This window comes from Drosophila bipectinata, chromosome 3R (genome assembly GCF_030179905.1).
Source record: "Drosophila bipectinata strain 14024-0381.07 chromosome 3R, DbipHiC1v2, whole genome shotgun sequence".
Lineage (NCBI taxonomy): Eukaryota > Metazoa > Arthropoda > Insecta > Diptera > Drosophilidae > Drosophila > Drosophila bipectinata.
The window spans coordinates 29,327,669-29,342,784 of NC_091739.1; the positions used below are offsets into that span (position 1 = coordinate 29,327,669).

At 45.0% G+C, this 15,116-nt stretch overlaps 3 protein-coding genes across 3 annotated transcripts; 2 read left to right on the forward strand and 1 right to left on the reverse strand.

Annotated features, from left to right (window-relative positions):
- Positions 1 to 2,320: 2,320 nt before the first annotated feature.
- On the reverse strand, positions 2,321 to 3,471 carry Slbp (Stem-loop binding protein). The gene is made up of 2 exons (XM_017233035.3): positions 3,221 to 3,471; positions 2,321 to 3,160 (listed from the first exon to the last, which is right to left on the reverse strand). Exons 1-2 carry the CDS (start codon positions 3,374 to 3,376, stop codon positions 2,498 to 2,500), a joined length of 819 nt encoding a protein of 272 aa, XP_017088524.1. The 5' UTR covers positions 3,377 to 3,471; the 3' UTR covers positions 2,321 to 2,497.
- Positions 3,472 to 3,715: 244 nt separating this feature from the next.
- Positions 3,716 to 7,253, forward strand: Rpn2 (Regulatory particle non-ATPase 2). The gene is made up of 3 exons (XM_017233269.3): positions 3,716 to 3,816; positions 3,905 to 6,190; positions 6,265 to 7,253. The coding sequence occupies exons 2-3, from the start codon at positions 3,940 to 3,942 to the stop codon at positions 7,077 to 7,079; spliced, it is 3,066 nt and encodes a 1,021-aa protein (XP_017088758.2). The 5' UTR covers positions 3,716 to 3,816; positions 3,905 to 3,939; the 3' UTR covers positions 7,080 to 7,253.
- A 669-nt stretch (positions 7,254 to 7,922) lies between these two features.
- On the forward strand, positions 7,923 to 14,571 carry rdog (red dog mine). The gene is made up of 6 exons (XM_017233237.3): positions 7,923 to 8,478; positions 9,838 to 10,068; positions 10,129 to 12,117; positions 12,177 to 12,730; positions 12,790 to 13,738; positions 13,806 to 14,571. Exons 1-6 carry the CDS (start codon positions 8,399 to 8,401, stop codon positions 14,128 to 14,130), a joined length of 4,128 nt encoding a protein of 1,375 aa, XP_017088726.2. The 5' UTR covers positions 7,923 to 8,398; the 3' UTR covers positions 14,131 to 14,571.
- Positions 14,572 to 15,116: the final 545 nt, after the last annotated feature.

Here is a 15,116-nt window from a genome sequence, read left to right on the forward strand (position 1 = left end):
GTGGCTTCCATGCATTTTTCACATTTTGAAGGGGATCCCCCACAAAATTGGCCAAAAAATCTGAAAAATATTTTGCCACCAAGTTTTGATGCAGATTAATAGAGAATCGATCTACAAATCGATTAAGATATTCCGCTCAAGAATCTGATGTGTTTTGACAAAGATACAGCCTTTGCTGTAGGCCATAGGGTGGCTCCCTTAATTTTTCACATTTTTAAGGGGATCCCCCAAAAAATTGGACAAAAAATCTGAAAAATATTTTGCCACCAGGTTATGATGCAGATTAATAGAGAATCGATCTACAAATCGATTAAGATATTCCGCTCAAGAATCTGATGTGTTTTGACAAAGATACAGCCTTTGCTGTAGGCCATAGGGTGGCTCCCTTCATTTTTCACATTTTGAAGGGGATCCCCCAAAAAATTGGACAAAAAATCTGAAAAATATTTTGCCACCAGGTTTTGATGCAGATTAATAGAGAATCGATCTACAAATCGATTAAGATATTCCGCTCAAGAATCTGATGTGTTTTGACAAAGATACAGCCTTCGCTGTAGGCCATAGTGTGGCTTCCATGCATTTTTCACATTTTGAAGGGGAAAATATTTTGCCACCAGGTTTTGATGCAGATTAATAGAGAATCGATCTACAAATCGATTAAGATATTCCGCTCAAGAATCTGATGTGTTTTGACAAAGATACAGCCTTTGCTGTAGGCCATAGGGTGGCTCCCTTAATTTTTTACATTTTATAGGGGATCCTCCACAAAATTGGACAAAAAATCTGAAAAATATTTTGCCACCAGGTTTTGATGCAGATTAATAGAGAATCGATATACAAATCCATTAAGATATTCCGCTCAAGAATCTGATGTGTTTTGACAAAGATACAGCCTTCGCTGTAGGCCATAGTGTGGCTTCCATGCATTTTTCACATTTTGAAGGGGATCCCCCACAAAATTGGCCAAAAAATCTGAAAAATATTTTGCCACCAAGTTTTGATGCAGATTAATAGAGAATCGATCTACAAATCGATTAAGATATTCCGCTCAAGAATCTGATGTGTTTTGACAAAGATACAGCCTTTGCTGTAGGCCATAGGGTGGCTCCCTTAATTTTTTACATTTTATAGGGGATCCTCCACAAAATTGGACAAAAAATCTGAAAAATATTTTGCCACCAGGTTTTGATGCAGATTAATAGAGAATCGATATACAAATCCATTAAGATATTCCGCTCAAGAATCTGATGTGTTTTGACAAAGATACAGCCTTCGCTGTAGGCCATAGTGTGGCTTCTATGCATTTTTCACATTTTGAAGGGGATCCCCCACAAAATTGGCCAAAAAATCTGAAAAATATTTTGCCACCAAGTTTTGATGCAGATTAATAGAGAATCGATCTACAAATCGATTAAGATATTCCGCTCAAGAATCTGATGTGTTTTGACAAAGATACAGCCTTTGCTGTAGGCCATAGGGTGGCTCCCTTAATTTTTCACATTTTGAAGGGGATCCCCCACAAAATTGGACAAAAAATCTGAAAAATATTTTGCCACCAGGTTTTGGTGCAGATTAATAGAGAATCGATCTACAAATCGATTAAGATATTCCGCTCAAGAATCTGATGTGTTTTGACAAAGATACAGCCTTTGCTGTAGGCCATAGGGTGGCTCCCTTCATTTTTCACATTTTATAGGGGATCCTCCACAAAATTGGACAAAAAATCTAAAAAATATTTTGCCACCAGGTTTTGATGCAGATTAATAGAGAATTGATATACAAATCCATTAAGATATTCCGCTCAAGAATCTGATGTGTTTTGGCAAAGAAACAGCCTTTGCTGTAGGCCATAGTGCATTTTTCACATTTTGAAGGGGATCCTCCAGAAAATGGGGCACACAATCTGAAAAATATTTTGCCACCAGGTTTAGATGCAGATTTATGGGGAATCGATAGCCTTCGCTGTGGGCCAGATGGTTCCCATGAATTTTTATAACATATCTGTGCATTAAAGTTTCTATCGCAAGAACTAGGCAATAACTATAAAGTAAATACATAAGTTTTATTCGTGAATTATGTGTACATACATATATGTAAACATATGGTGCGCTCTTTAAAAACATCTTCCCATATTCTTTAAAAAGTTACTTGGTAATTTATTTTTAAAATATGTAACTACTATACTATAGTTTTCTCAGTCGCTAAATTCGTTTGAATTACATGGAACTTACTCTTCCCAGAAAATAGTAAAACTGCCATATGCGGCCCATATTAGGGGTTTGCCGGGTTTTCTTAGACTCAGGTAGAAAGATGCAACACATTTTGTAAGACGCCATTTTATTCAACATAACATTTGTGGTAACAATTTTATACACAGCTTTGTAGTTGGAAAATGCGTATTCGATTCCTTAATTTTGATATCTCAACTTTGTACTTACTTATGCGTTGATGTTTAGTTAATAATCCCCCAACGATAAACCCACCCCCAAACAAGGTCCTAATCCGAATCGGAGTCGGAGTTACTGTCCGCCTCGCCCCTCTTTTGAGTGGGCGGATCGTAGAAGTGAAGACTCTTACGCCATATCTTAACCAGACCATCAAATGCGCGACGGCTATACTTTCCATACTTGTTGGGTGTGCGAGGATGTTCACGGGCACGTTCAGTCTTTGGCACCATCTCCAAGTAGCGTTCGTAGGCAGCCGTGTTCTTTCCGTAATCAATCTGTTTTTGGCGGCGAGCTAGCACAGCGGGGTTGGCTTCAGTATAGGAGGACGATGACGATGTAGAGGATGTGTAGCTGTTGTGACGCACACGCTTCTCCTCCTTGTGGCCCTTGAAATGGCGATTGTTGTGACGCAAACGATTATCATTATTATTTCCAGGCTTAACATCCTCATGGGAGGAGGAGTTGCTACTATTCGGACTGTTGGATCGACTGTTTTCAGCACTTAGCGGCGTTTGTGAGTGCCGCCTTTTAAATGGAGTTTTTAACTTTTCTTCTTTGACCAGTCGCTCAAATTTCTCCTCATTAACGCCGTCTAGGAACTCGAAAGCCATTTCACGCTGGGATTCTTCCATGTCTTCCTGTTTTATATCCACCAATTCTTTCTTAACAAATGACGCACTACTGGCAGCGCTGCTATTTAGCGAACTCGAGGCCTGCCAAGTAAATGATATTAATAATCAACAAAACACATTAATTTACAAGTCTCTGTTTACCTCGTCACTGTTCCCAAACTCCGCTCGGACCTCCTGGGCCCAACTTTGCATCATGGGCTTAACATCGATGGAAATGGAAGATCCGGAAGAATTCAAGCTAGCCGTTCCTTTTTGGGGCGTGTTATCCACGGACATAAGTTGATCCTCGCAGAGCATTTTGATGGTTTTTTAATCAATGTGTTTGTGGTCACAAAGGAATGGTGTGCGGCTGGATGTTTTGTTCCCAACAACCTTCGCGCGTTTTTTGTTGTGATGCGAGACCATTCGTGTAACCATATTAGCACCTGGAAAAAAATACCAAATCTATCGAAATGTATCATTATATATTTACGATACAATCGGTTTCGATAAGTTTTTCGAAATTATATACTTATTTTTTAATTTAAACCAATCTGTAAAAAACAGGAAAGAAACAGAGAAATATTATTACATATTTTTGGTTAGAGTGATGTGACCAATTAGAGTGACCATTTGCAAAACACCAGTGCTGCCAGATACAATTTTAAAAAGCGCTTTGACTAGCTGGCAGCACCAACACTGTCTATTCGAGTGATTTAGCATTTTTCGGCATAAAGAAAATTATAAAGGTGCACTTGGTTAGTACGCAAAAGTTTTACTCCAGCACTGAATAGAAGAAGGGAATTTGGAACCTAAATTGAACATATGTCACTTACACATTCATAGGAAATACTTTCAACTGGAAACAACGAAGCGAGAAAATGAGTCTTACGTCCGCCGCGGGGATAATTTCCCTTCTCGATGAGCCGATGCCGGACCTGAAGGTGTTTGCCCTCAAGAAGCTGGACAACATCGTGGATGAGTTCTGGCCGGAGATCTCCGAGTCCATCGAAAAGATCGAGATGCTGCACGAGGATCGCAGCTTCCCGGAGAACAAGCTGGCCGGAATGGTGGCCTCCAAGGTCTTCTATCACTTGGGGTCCTTCGAGGACGCCTTGACATATGCTCTGGGAGCAGGCGACCTTTTCGATGTGAATGCCAGGAACGAATACACCGAAACCATTATTGCCAAGTGCATTGATTTCTACATTGCCCAGCGGGTGGAGTTCATAGAGAATCCCAAGGAGGCCACTGCCGTGGACGAGCGCCTGGAGGGGATTGTCAACAGGATGATTCAGCGCTGTCTGGATGATAACCAGTTTCGTCAGGCCTTGGGCATTGCTCTCGAGACACGTCGCATGGACATCTTCGAGGTGGCGATCATGAAGTCTGACGATGTGCGCGGCATGCTGGCCTACGCCTACAATGTCACCATGTCTTTGATACAGAACCGGGGCTTCCGCAACCAAGTACTGCGCTGCCTAGTGGGCTTGTATCGCGATTTGGGTGTGCCGGACTATGTCAACATGTGCCAGTGCCTGATCTTCTTGGAGGATCCGCTAGCTGTCGCAGAAATGCTTGACGCCTTGACTCGTTCGTCAGTAGAATCTAACAACCTGATGGCGTACCAGATTGCCTTTGATCTTTATGAGTCCGCCACGCAAGAATTTCTTGGCAATGTGTTGCAGGCTCTTAAAAATACAGCACCCATTCCCACCGCCCTGCCCAGTACGTTCAAGCCTCAGGGAACGACATCTGGAGACAGTAAGTCGGAGGATGACAGCAAGTCAAAATCAAGTGAAGATATCACCGAAGAAAAAGAAGTCGATGCCAAGGTTGAACGCACCATAGACTCCCTCAACGAGGTGGAGAAACTGCATCAGAAAAACATCGAAAAGCTCATATCTATTCTGTCAGGAGAGGTGTCCATTGACCTTCAGCTGCAGTTCCTTATCCGCAGCAACCACGCCGATCTGCAGGTTCTGAGAGGCACTAAGGAAGCTGTGCGTGTTTCCATCTGCCACACAGCCACCGTGATTGCCAACGCGTTTATGCACAGTGGCACCACGTCCGACCAATTCCTGCGCGACAATCTTGACTGGCTGGCCAGGGCAACGAATTGGGCCAAGCTGACAGCCACGGCATCGTTGGGTGTGATCCATCGCGGGCATGAAAAGGACTCCCTGGCACTAATGCAAAGTTACCTGCCCAAGGAGGCAGGTCCCAGCTCGGGTTACTCCGAGGGCGGCGCTCTCTATGCCTTGGGCTTGATTCACGCCAACCATGGAGCCAATATAATTGACTATCTGCTGCAACAGCTAAAGGATGCCCAGAACGAAAACGTGCGCCACGGTGGATGCCTTGGTCTCGGTCTCGCTGGAATGGGCACCCATCGCCAGGATTTGTACGAGCAGCTGAAGTTCAACCTGTACCAGGACGATGCAGTTACCGGAGAAGCAGCGGGCATTGCCATGGGAATGGTAATGCTGGGCTCCAAGAACGCCCAGGCTATCGAGGATATGGTGTCTTATGCTCAGGAAACGCAGCACGAAAAGATCCTACGTGGCTTAGCCGTTGGCATTTCGCTTACCATGTTCTCCCGATTGGAAGAAGCCGATCCCTTGGTGACCAGTCTCTCCACCGACAAGGACCCAGTCCTTCGTCGCTCTGGAATGTACACTTTGGCCATGGCATATAACGGAACTGGCAGTAACAAGGCCATCCGCAAGTTGCTTCATGTGGCTGTCTCCGACGTGAATGACGATGTGCGTCGCGCCGCTGTTACCGCCATTGGTTTCATTCTGTTCCGCACTCCGGAACAGTGCCCTTCGGTGGTTAGTCTTTTGGCCGAATCGTACAATCCGCACGTTCGCTACGGAGCCGCCATGGCGTTGGGTATCGCTTGTGCCGGCACTGGACTGCGAGAGGCCATTGCCCTCCTGGAGCCGATGGTCAAGTTCGATCCGGTGAACTTTGTGCGCCAGGGTGCCCTGATCGCATCTGCCATGATCTTGATCCAGCACACAGACCAGAGCTGCCCCAAGACGACGTTCTTCCGCCAGTTGTATGCTGAGGTCATCAGCAACAAGCACGAGGATGTGATGGCCAAGTACGGTGCCATTCTGGCCCAGGGTGAGTAGGACTTTGAAATCAATTCCAATTGGATTATGCGATTCTAACAAGACATCATTAACTTTTCAATTCAGGCATCATTGATGCTGGTGGCAGGAACGCAACCCTCTCGTTGCAGTCTCGCACAGGCCACACCAACTTGCAGGCCGTCGTGGGCATGCTGGCCTTCACCCAGTACTGGTACTGGTTCCCGCTGGCTCACACTTTGTCGCTGGCCTTTACGCCCACCTGCGTGATTGGTCTGAACTCTGACCTCAAGATGCCCAAGATGGAGTTCAAGTCGGCGGCCAAGCCATCGCTGTACGCTTACCCCGCCCCGCTGGAGGAGAAAAAGAGCGAGGAGCGCGAGAAGGTGGCCACTGCTGTTCTGTCCATCGCTGCCCGCCAGAAGCGACGCGAAAACGCCGACAAGAAAGAGGACGAGAAGATGGACGTGGATGAGGACAGCAAGGAGGCAACCACCGCTGTCAAAAAGGAGGAAGAAGCCAAGACCGAAGAGAAACCTGCCGTCGAGGAGAAGCCCAAGAAGAAGGAGGAGAAGGAGAAAAAGAAGGAGGAGGACAAGGAGGCAGCGGGCACCAGCAGCTCCAGCGACAAAGAGAAGGAAAAAGAAAAGGACAAGAAGGAAAAGAAGGAGCCGGAGCCCACATCCGAAATCCTGCAGAATCCCGCTCGTGTGTTGCGTCAGCAGCTCAAAGTCCTCAGCGTTATCGATGGCCAGTTGTATGAACCCTTAAAGGAAGTAACCATCGGCGGTATCATCGTGTTCCAGCACACCGGCAAGGCCGAGGATCAAGAGCTCGTGGAGCCCGTGGCTGCCTTTGGGCCCATGAACGACGAGGAGAAGGAGCCTGAGCCGCCAGAGCCCTTCGAGTACATCGAGGACTAAATGGGCATGCTCTTTGTCATTATCTAAGTAAACCCGTTCGATTTTCAACCTTGCACACTATTCTCCAGATGTATACACTAAACAAAAGCGAGGAACCCCCTTTGCATACGCTGATTAAATGCTAATCCCTAATCATAAAATAAAATGTTCATCGTACAAGATGTAAATTACCTAGTTGGGTGTTTATATTTTTATGGGGGTTATCTGATAATTTTTATTGCTGTGACGTTTTGGCGGCCGACTACCTCTTCTTAATTTAATCTTTGAAAAGCTTCTGAGAATGTAAGTTTGTTTCGCCATTTGTTGCAAGCTTCTGCCAAACATAAACAATTTCACAATTCTGGGCAATGATAGCTCTCTTAAGTTTATTGTTGGCTTCTCTTATGGGGTCACAGGGGCTTAACTGAGGGGGATAATATATATATTTATTTATTCAAGGATATATAGGTAAGTTTAGAAAACCTTATCCCATTGGCTGTCGATATTTATGGTTAATTATAAAGAAATCATTTTAATGTTTCGATTTTATAGATAACAGGATAAACATTAGCGTAAAAGTAAGAAATATAGAAAGTAGTTATGACAAGATTATATTTGTCATAAAATAAGGCTCCAAATATCAATTTCTGCCCATCTGTCTTTAATATTAACCATAAAAAATATCATAGCCCATGCAAATTTACTTTCTCGACTGAAATACCCCGTAAATATTTACACTTTTGTGGACACATTCACATTTTATTTTAAACCCCTCTTGGCACGCCCATGGTTTATTTGTTCAATTATCTTTTTGTGGTACCGGGTGGCAACGCCAGCGAGTATATATTCCGGGGCTCTCACTCTTTCCCGCTCAGTTCTTTTTTGATAGTAGCGCTCTTAGTTTCGGTTAAGCGTTATTTTTTGTGTAATTTGTAGTAAAATCCCATAGCCATAAGTACTTTCGTCTCGGAAATTGTGAATATTGTTAGTGTGGCTGTGCCAGACGGCTGTTAATTAGCATATATATATATTATATTGAATTACAAATACAACGACAAACACAACACATACACTCCCCACCAGGCAGCAGAAGCAGCAACAAATTTTTGTAAACGGTAAATTAGGATTGGGGAGAGTTGTGCATAACGGTGAACCAATCGCTGCTGACCTCGACCTAGACAACATATGTACGTAAATAAACGTACATAGTCCACCTGCCAACTGATTTGTTGTTGCCGGCTGTGGGTTATTGATTTTCACTGCCCTTTCCTACGAAGAAGAAGCAAGTGAATCAGTGCCGTAACGGTTAATCCCCCTAGCCGGTTACTCCCCAAAAAAATATGAACCGCACCAGAAGAAAGGTTGTCCGTCCAAAGAATCCCTACACCAAGGCGAATATCTTCTCACAATGGAGCTTCTGGTAAGTATCCTTGGATCCGAACAATAACCCTCTGTTCTCTAGGAATTATATTTTCTTGGTACATACAGTCTGTATGTGGAGTGCACCATTATTATTCACCTGCCTGCAATTACATTAGTTAACAAAATAAATAATTACTCATGAAAACTAAATAAAACAAATCTCATATTTAGCCTGATTGTGTTTTAAGACTTCTGACCTCTTTAGTCATTAACTTACAAGCCCTATTTGTTTAAATACCTGAAAGTTTTTATGTTAACTAGTGTTATTTACGGTAAATTATACTTTATGTGCTGTGATTAAGCACGTGTTCTCTGTTCTTGCCATATTGTGGTATCATATTGTTATCAGGCCGGGACACCACCCAAGTTCCACCGATATTCCATATAATTAGTTTAGTTGTATTAGCCTGTTGGGCCGATAAGTTCGTTATCGCCCCGCCAACAACCAAAAATCGGGGCGAAGTCTAATGAGAAATATTTAGTACGCACATCGATTAAATTGGACGCCACACATTTATTGGATGTCATTGTTGGCCGCAAGGTTACATTGTTATCTGGTGTCCACATCGTACGCTTGCCAATTGTAACCAGATGGATCTGGCATCCGCAATTTATTACGTTTTTCCTTTAATAAACAAATGAAACGAGATGATAAGGCGTAAAGTTTTTGTACAATATTACTTTAATGTAGCATCTAGTCCAGGAACTTTAATTGAAGATTTTCCAACAAAAGAAACAGTAGAGACTGTTCTTAAAGATCTTAAGAGATGTTTACAATATAGTTAAAAGAACTTGAACCAACTATAAACAAATATGATTTTCCTTTTATTGAAGAATCTGTGAAAATCCCAGTCATATACGGTTTATATATAGAAAGTTGATTTCAAGTGGTATCCACTGTATGTTCAAGTGTCTACACAACCACAATTGCTTGATTAATAATGAATCAAACAATGTCTGGGGGGAACTTCGCACATAATGAATCTGACGAAATTCCCATGAAAATTGTCTTTGTTTATAGTTCTCTCTGAAATTAAAGGCGTTTTCAAGCAACACGCCTTCGACAACTTATCTTAATAATGGTCATTACGTAGAGTTTACCTAATAAAATCTCTGAAAAGCTAAAGGCTTAAAGAACCTTACCTCTGTTTTGCTATCAGGGCAATTAAAGAATTTTCGAGCTATTAAAAAACGATAATAGGCTTATAATTGAAAGGCAAACACAATTTTCATCATACCTAGAGATGCATCTTGAAATAAGGTGTTAGAAATTAGATCATTTAAACCTCTTCAATCAATACTATTTTATTTCAGTTATTTCAGTTTATTGAAAATATTTGTTTTTGTTATTTTTCAGGTGGATGCGAGATCTATTTAGGCGCGGCCTTCAAGGTCCGTTGACGGACGAGGAGCTCTACCAGCACAGAAAGACACTGGACAGCGAAAGAGTCACAAACAAGTTTGCTGAACTCTGGGACGATGAGCTCAAACGAAGTAATCCCAGCGTGGTGCGGATGATCCTGCGAGCATACGGAAAGATTTTTGTGCCCTTAGGACTGGCCTTTTCCATTTGCGAAACGATTTGCAAGTAGGTACCAAGTTGTCTTTACAACGGATTAGCTAATCCCATATGACTTCCAATTTTCAGATCCCTAATGCCGTTGTTTCTAGGCGGCCTCGTTGGTTACTTTGCCACTAATCAGACTGAAATCAGTGAGCAGGCCGCCTATCTATACGCCCTGGGAATCGTGATTTGCATGCTGGTGCCCGTGATAACATTCCATCCCTTTATCTTTTACATCTTCCAAGTGGGCACTAAGCTGCGACTGGCTCTGTCTGGTTTAATCTACAGGAAGTGCCTTCAGGTCTCCAAGAGCAGTAGTAATGACGGCCTTCGTGGGAGAGCCATAAACATATTGTCCAACGATCTGGGGCGGTTCGATGTGGCGCTGTGCTTCCTGCACGACACGTGGAAGGGACCGCTGGAATCGATTCTGATTGGCTACCTCATGTACCGAGAAATTGGCATCTCCTCAGTGATTGGCGTGTCCTTCATGCTCAGCTTTATTCCACTACAGGCGTGGGCCGCCAAGAAGGCAGCCTACTACCGCCAGATGACGGCCGAGCGAACGGATTTGAGAGTGAAGCTGATGAACGAGATCATCCAGGGCATCCAGGTGATCAAGATGTACGCGTGGGAGAAGAGCTTCGCCCGCGTCATTGCCGAGGTGCGTCTCAAGGAAGTTAAAGCCATTAAGGGAACTGCCTACATCCACGCGGGTCTAGGATGCACCTCCATGATATCGCCGTTGTCCGTATTCCTCGCCCTGTGCTCCTACGTTTACCTCGGGGATCCGCTCACCGCCAAGAAGGTGTACACCGTATCCTCCTACTTCAACATGCTCAACGATTCCATGGTGCACTTCTGGCCCCTGTCCATTACCTTCATAGCCGAGGCTCTCGTATCGGCAAAACGTTGCAAGGAGTTCTTGTTGGATGGAGACAAAGCCGAAGTGCCAATTAATTTGGAGGCCAACCAGCAGACTGGCAAGAATAAGCGAAAGATCACCAAGCAAGACAAACAAAAGAATGTGGAGTTGAATGGATCTCTGTTGTCCAATGGCCAGGTGCAGCACAATCGTCTGAGGGACTATGATCCGGATGCAGAAAGGAAATGTGTGATCCTCAAGAACGTAAGTGCCTCATGGGACACGAGTGATGGTCACGCCAACTGCGCCATCGAGAACTTCAGCACGGAAATCCCAGATCAAACTCTGACGGCTGTTGTGGGACCCGTGGGAGCGGGCAAGTCCAGCTTCCTGAATGTACTTCTGGGAGAAGTTGGCATTGATAAAGGTGAGGCCATGGTACATGGAACGATTTCCTATGCCTCACAAGAGCCCTGGGTCTTCGAGGGCACTATCCGCGACAATATTGTCTTTGTGGAGGACTACAACGAGAGAAGGTATAAGAAAGTGGTGAAGGCGTGTGGGCTGGAGCGCGATCTGGAGCTACTTCCTCGAGGAGACTTGACAGTGGTTGGAGAGCGGGGTGTGAGTCTCAGTGGTGGACAAAAGGCCAGAGTGAGTTTGGCCCGAGCCGTCTACCGCAAGGCAGACATTTACCTTCTAGATGATCCTCTATCCGCCGTGGACACCCACGTGGGCAAGCACATATTTGATCGTTGCATCCGTGATTTTCTGTCCAAAAAAATACGAATCCTCGTCACGCACCAGGTGCAATACCTTTTCGACGTGGAGCACCTGCTGTTGATGGGATCCGGCAAGGTTGTGGCTCAGGGTAGCTACCAGCAGCTACAGAGCTCCCGCCAGTTCCAGTTCCTCGAGCAAACGCAGCATGACGAAAGTGGCATTGATACGCACAGTGTGAGCAGTTTCCTATCTCGGAGCGATTCGGAGAAGAGCATGGAGCACCATGCTCACAATCAGCTCCTGCGGCCGGACGAAGAGGTGGAGGAGTTGAACCAAGAACAGCAGTCAGTGGGCTCTGTCAAATTCCACGTCTATGCCTCCTATATCAAAGCCTTGGACAGTACCTTCCTGTTGGGAATTATTGTCGGTCTGTTCCTTGTCGCGAGGGTGATGCTCACCGGAGTGGATTACTTCTTGTCACGATGGTAAGATCTTACTAACTTTTCAATTAAATTGTAACTAACAGAGCCAATTAATTTTTTAGGGTCATCTGGGAGGAAAAAGTGGCAGCCAACGCCACTGCTGCTCTGCTGAACGAAAGTGATCCAATGCCTGCCAATGATACGCTGCCCCTGAATGCAACAGACACTTCTGCAACGCCCCTTGTATCTGAAAGTATTGAGGCCAATGTGCGCAAGGAACTGGTGCTTTTCTATGCCATCATATTGGGCACCACGCTGGTGGTATATCTCATACGCACATTCGGCTTCTTCAAGATGTGCCTGCGCATTTCGCTCCACCTTCACGACAAACTCTTCAGAGGAATTACCCGAGCCAGCATGTACTTCTTCAATACGAACTCCTCCGGCCGAATACTGAATCGCTTTTCAAAGGACATACGCACTGTGGATACGGATCTCCCGCACACACTCTTGGATTGTCTGGCCTTTGTCATTGATGTATCCGGTGTCTTGATCATTGTGGCTATAGCCAATTACTGGCTACTGGTTCCTGCGGGAGTGATAGTTATCATTCTGGGATGTATTCGCTATCTGTATGTGAACACTAGCCGCAGTGTCAAGCGCTTGGAGTCCATATGTATGTTGCCATTTGTGATAATTCTGTGTAAAATAATAACAATATCCCTTTCTTTAAAGCTCGCAGTCCGGTGTTCTCGCTGACAAACCAAACCTTCCAGGGTCTAACAACCATTCGCGCTTTGCAGGCTCAAAGCGCCCTGGAGTCGGAGTTCCATGGATACCAAAACGCTAACACATCTGCCTGGTTCCTGTTTCTTTCCTGCACCCGAGCCTTCGCGTTGTGGTCGGACCTGCTGTGTATTGGATACATGGCGGCCGTAACCTTCAGTTTTCTGTTGCTCAAAAACGAATTCTTTAGCGGCGACGTGGGCCTGGCCATTCTCCACTCCACCACAATGACGGGTATGTGCCAGTGGGGTATGCGACAAACAGCCGAGTTGGAGAACCAGATGACCAGCGTCGAGCGAGTATTGGAGTACACGGAGCAACCTTCAGAGGCGCCCTTGGAAACTGCCGAAAAGTTCAAGCCAAAAACCGAGTGGCCCAGCAAAGGTCGCATCGAGTTCACGAACTTCAAACTGCGCTACTCACCCAAGGAAGCACCGGTTCTTCGCGATCTGAACTTCACCATTGAGCCACGCGAGAAGATCGGCATTGTGGGTCGCACTGGTGCCGGAAAGTCTTCAATTATTCAGTCTATCTTCCGCCTGGCCTGCAACGAGGGCATGATCCGTATCGACGATGTGGATATTGAAAACATAGGCCTGCATGATTTGCGAAGCCACATTTCGATTATACCCCAAGATCCCGTTCTGTTCTCGGGTACGTTGCGATATAACCTGGACCCTATGGACGAGCGCTCAGACGAAGAGATGTGGAAGGCTCTGGGCGATGTGGAGCTACGTTCATATGTTTCGACACTGATTGGGGGCTTGAACTGTCGCATGTACGACGGCGGATCCAACTTCAGTGTCGGTCAGAGGCAGCTCGTTTGCCTGGCTAGGGCCATACTGAGACACAACAAAATCCTGATCATGGACGAGGCCACGGCCAATGTGGATCCTGAGTGAGTGTGAAATACTGTAGCCTATCAGAGTAATCTTATTTCAATGGGATTTTCTTGCATTTTTCAGAACGGACAAACTAATCCAGCGGACAATTCGCTCCAAATTCGCTCACTGCACAGTTTTGACAATAGCCCACCGCTTGCACACCGTGATGGACAGTGATCGAGTGCTGGTGATGGACGCTGGGGAAGCTCGGGAGCTGGGTCATCCCTATGAGCTGCTCCAGCGACCCGATGGATACCTGCGCCAGTTGGTGGACCACACTGGGGCGGCCACGGCGTATGCTCTGCAGCAGGCGGCGGAGCAGAGTTACAGTAAACAACTGATAGGCGATGGGACGCACGACGAGGATATAAACATCACCCTGGCGATGGAGGAAAGGGCGGAGTAACCAAACACACAAACACACACAAAACTTAGGGCTTAGAGCATAAAAACTTAAAGTATTATGTACATAACAGTTATGTACTTAAAGCTAACCATTTACCTATTGCCTTGTACTTACGGGATATATTATGTAAGCTTATTTATCGTTACGAATTTATGTGTATGCATCTGTTCCACTAGCTTACTAGTGTGTATGTACTTCAAACGTCTTGTACTTCATGTGTTCAAATCGAAGAACGAATCAAAAGCAATTCGCGCCGCGCACAAATCAGAGCAAATTCAATCAAACTAAGACAAATAGTTTATTTAGGTACTTTTTTAAAAATATATGTAGCTAATGTAGGATTACAAAATCGTACTTATAGATACGTACAATCTCAATAAAGTGCCTGAGAATTATTACTTATAAATTGAAAAAAGAATGCAACGAGTTTTTGTTATTCAACACCGGGTGGTTTCTTTGATGTTATTTAGGTTTTTGGCTAGTAACTCTATTTTTGAGTCATTCAGCTTATAAATATCTAATCGGTTATTAACAGCATGTCCGGGACTGTTAACATCCGTGTGAATCATCAGCGGATTGATAAGGATGAACCTTCCAATTAAAATTGTCAATTGCTGAAAAGTGTAATCAAAGTAAGTCAACACGGTAGCACCCCCGGCTCCGATAAGATACGGGAGAGGTGGTCACTAGAATCTACTGCCCCTAGCCCCCCTCCAGCGAATCGGTCGGGATGTCCCGCGAGCGGATCGAAAGTTTTGGGAAAAAAACAGCAAAACACACTTAGCCAAAAAAAATCAGCGGCAGTTGTTGCAGCGTCTGCTCCGGTGATGGGTTGCTGTCATCGGGAATTAAGATAAAACTGGGCTGTTCGATAGGACGGCAGGCGGATCATTGATTTATGGCGATGATTCCCGACCACAACGTAGTCGCGCGAAGTTAGTTCAAATTGAATTGTCCGGACGGGCAGGCAGTTAGTTGAAACTGAA

Coding starts and splice junctions, on each gene's coding strand:
- Slbp (XM_017233035.3), bottom strand. CDS start 3,376: ATGCTCTGCGAGGATCAACTTATGTCCGTGGATAACACGCCCCAAAAA. Junction 3,161..3,220: donor AGTTTGGGAACAGTGACGAG/GTAAACAGAGAC, acceptor TTTACTTGGCAG/GCCTCGAGTTCGCTAAATAG.
- Rpn2 (XM_017233269.3), top strand. CDS start 3,940: ATGAGTCTTACGTCCGCCGCGGGGATAATTTCCCTTCTCGATGAGCCG. Junction 6,191..6,264: donor CGGTGCCATTCTGGCCCAGG/GTGAGTAGGACT, acceptor TTTTCAATTCAG/GCATCATTGATGCTGGTGGC.
- rdog (XM_017233237.3), top strand. CDS start 8,399: ATGAACCGCACCAGAAGAAAGGTTGTCCGTCCAAAGAATCCCTACACC. Junction 10,069..10,128: donor ATTTGCGAAACGATTTGCAA/GTAGGTACCAAG, acceptor TCCAATTTTCAG/ATCCCTAATGCCGTTGTTTC. Junction 13,739..13,805: donor ACGGCCAATGTGGATCCTGA/GTGAGTGTGAAA, acceptor TGCATTTTTCAG/AACGGACAAACTAATCCAGC.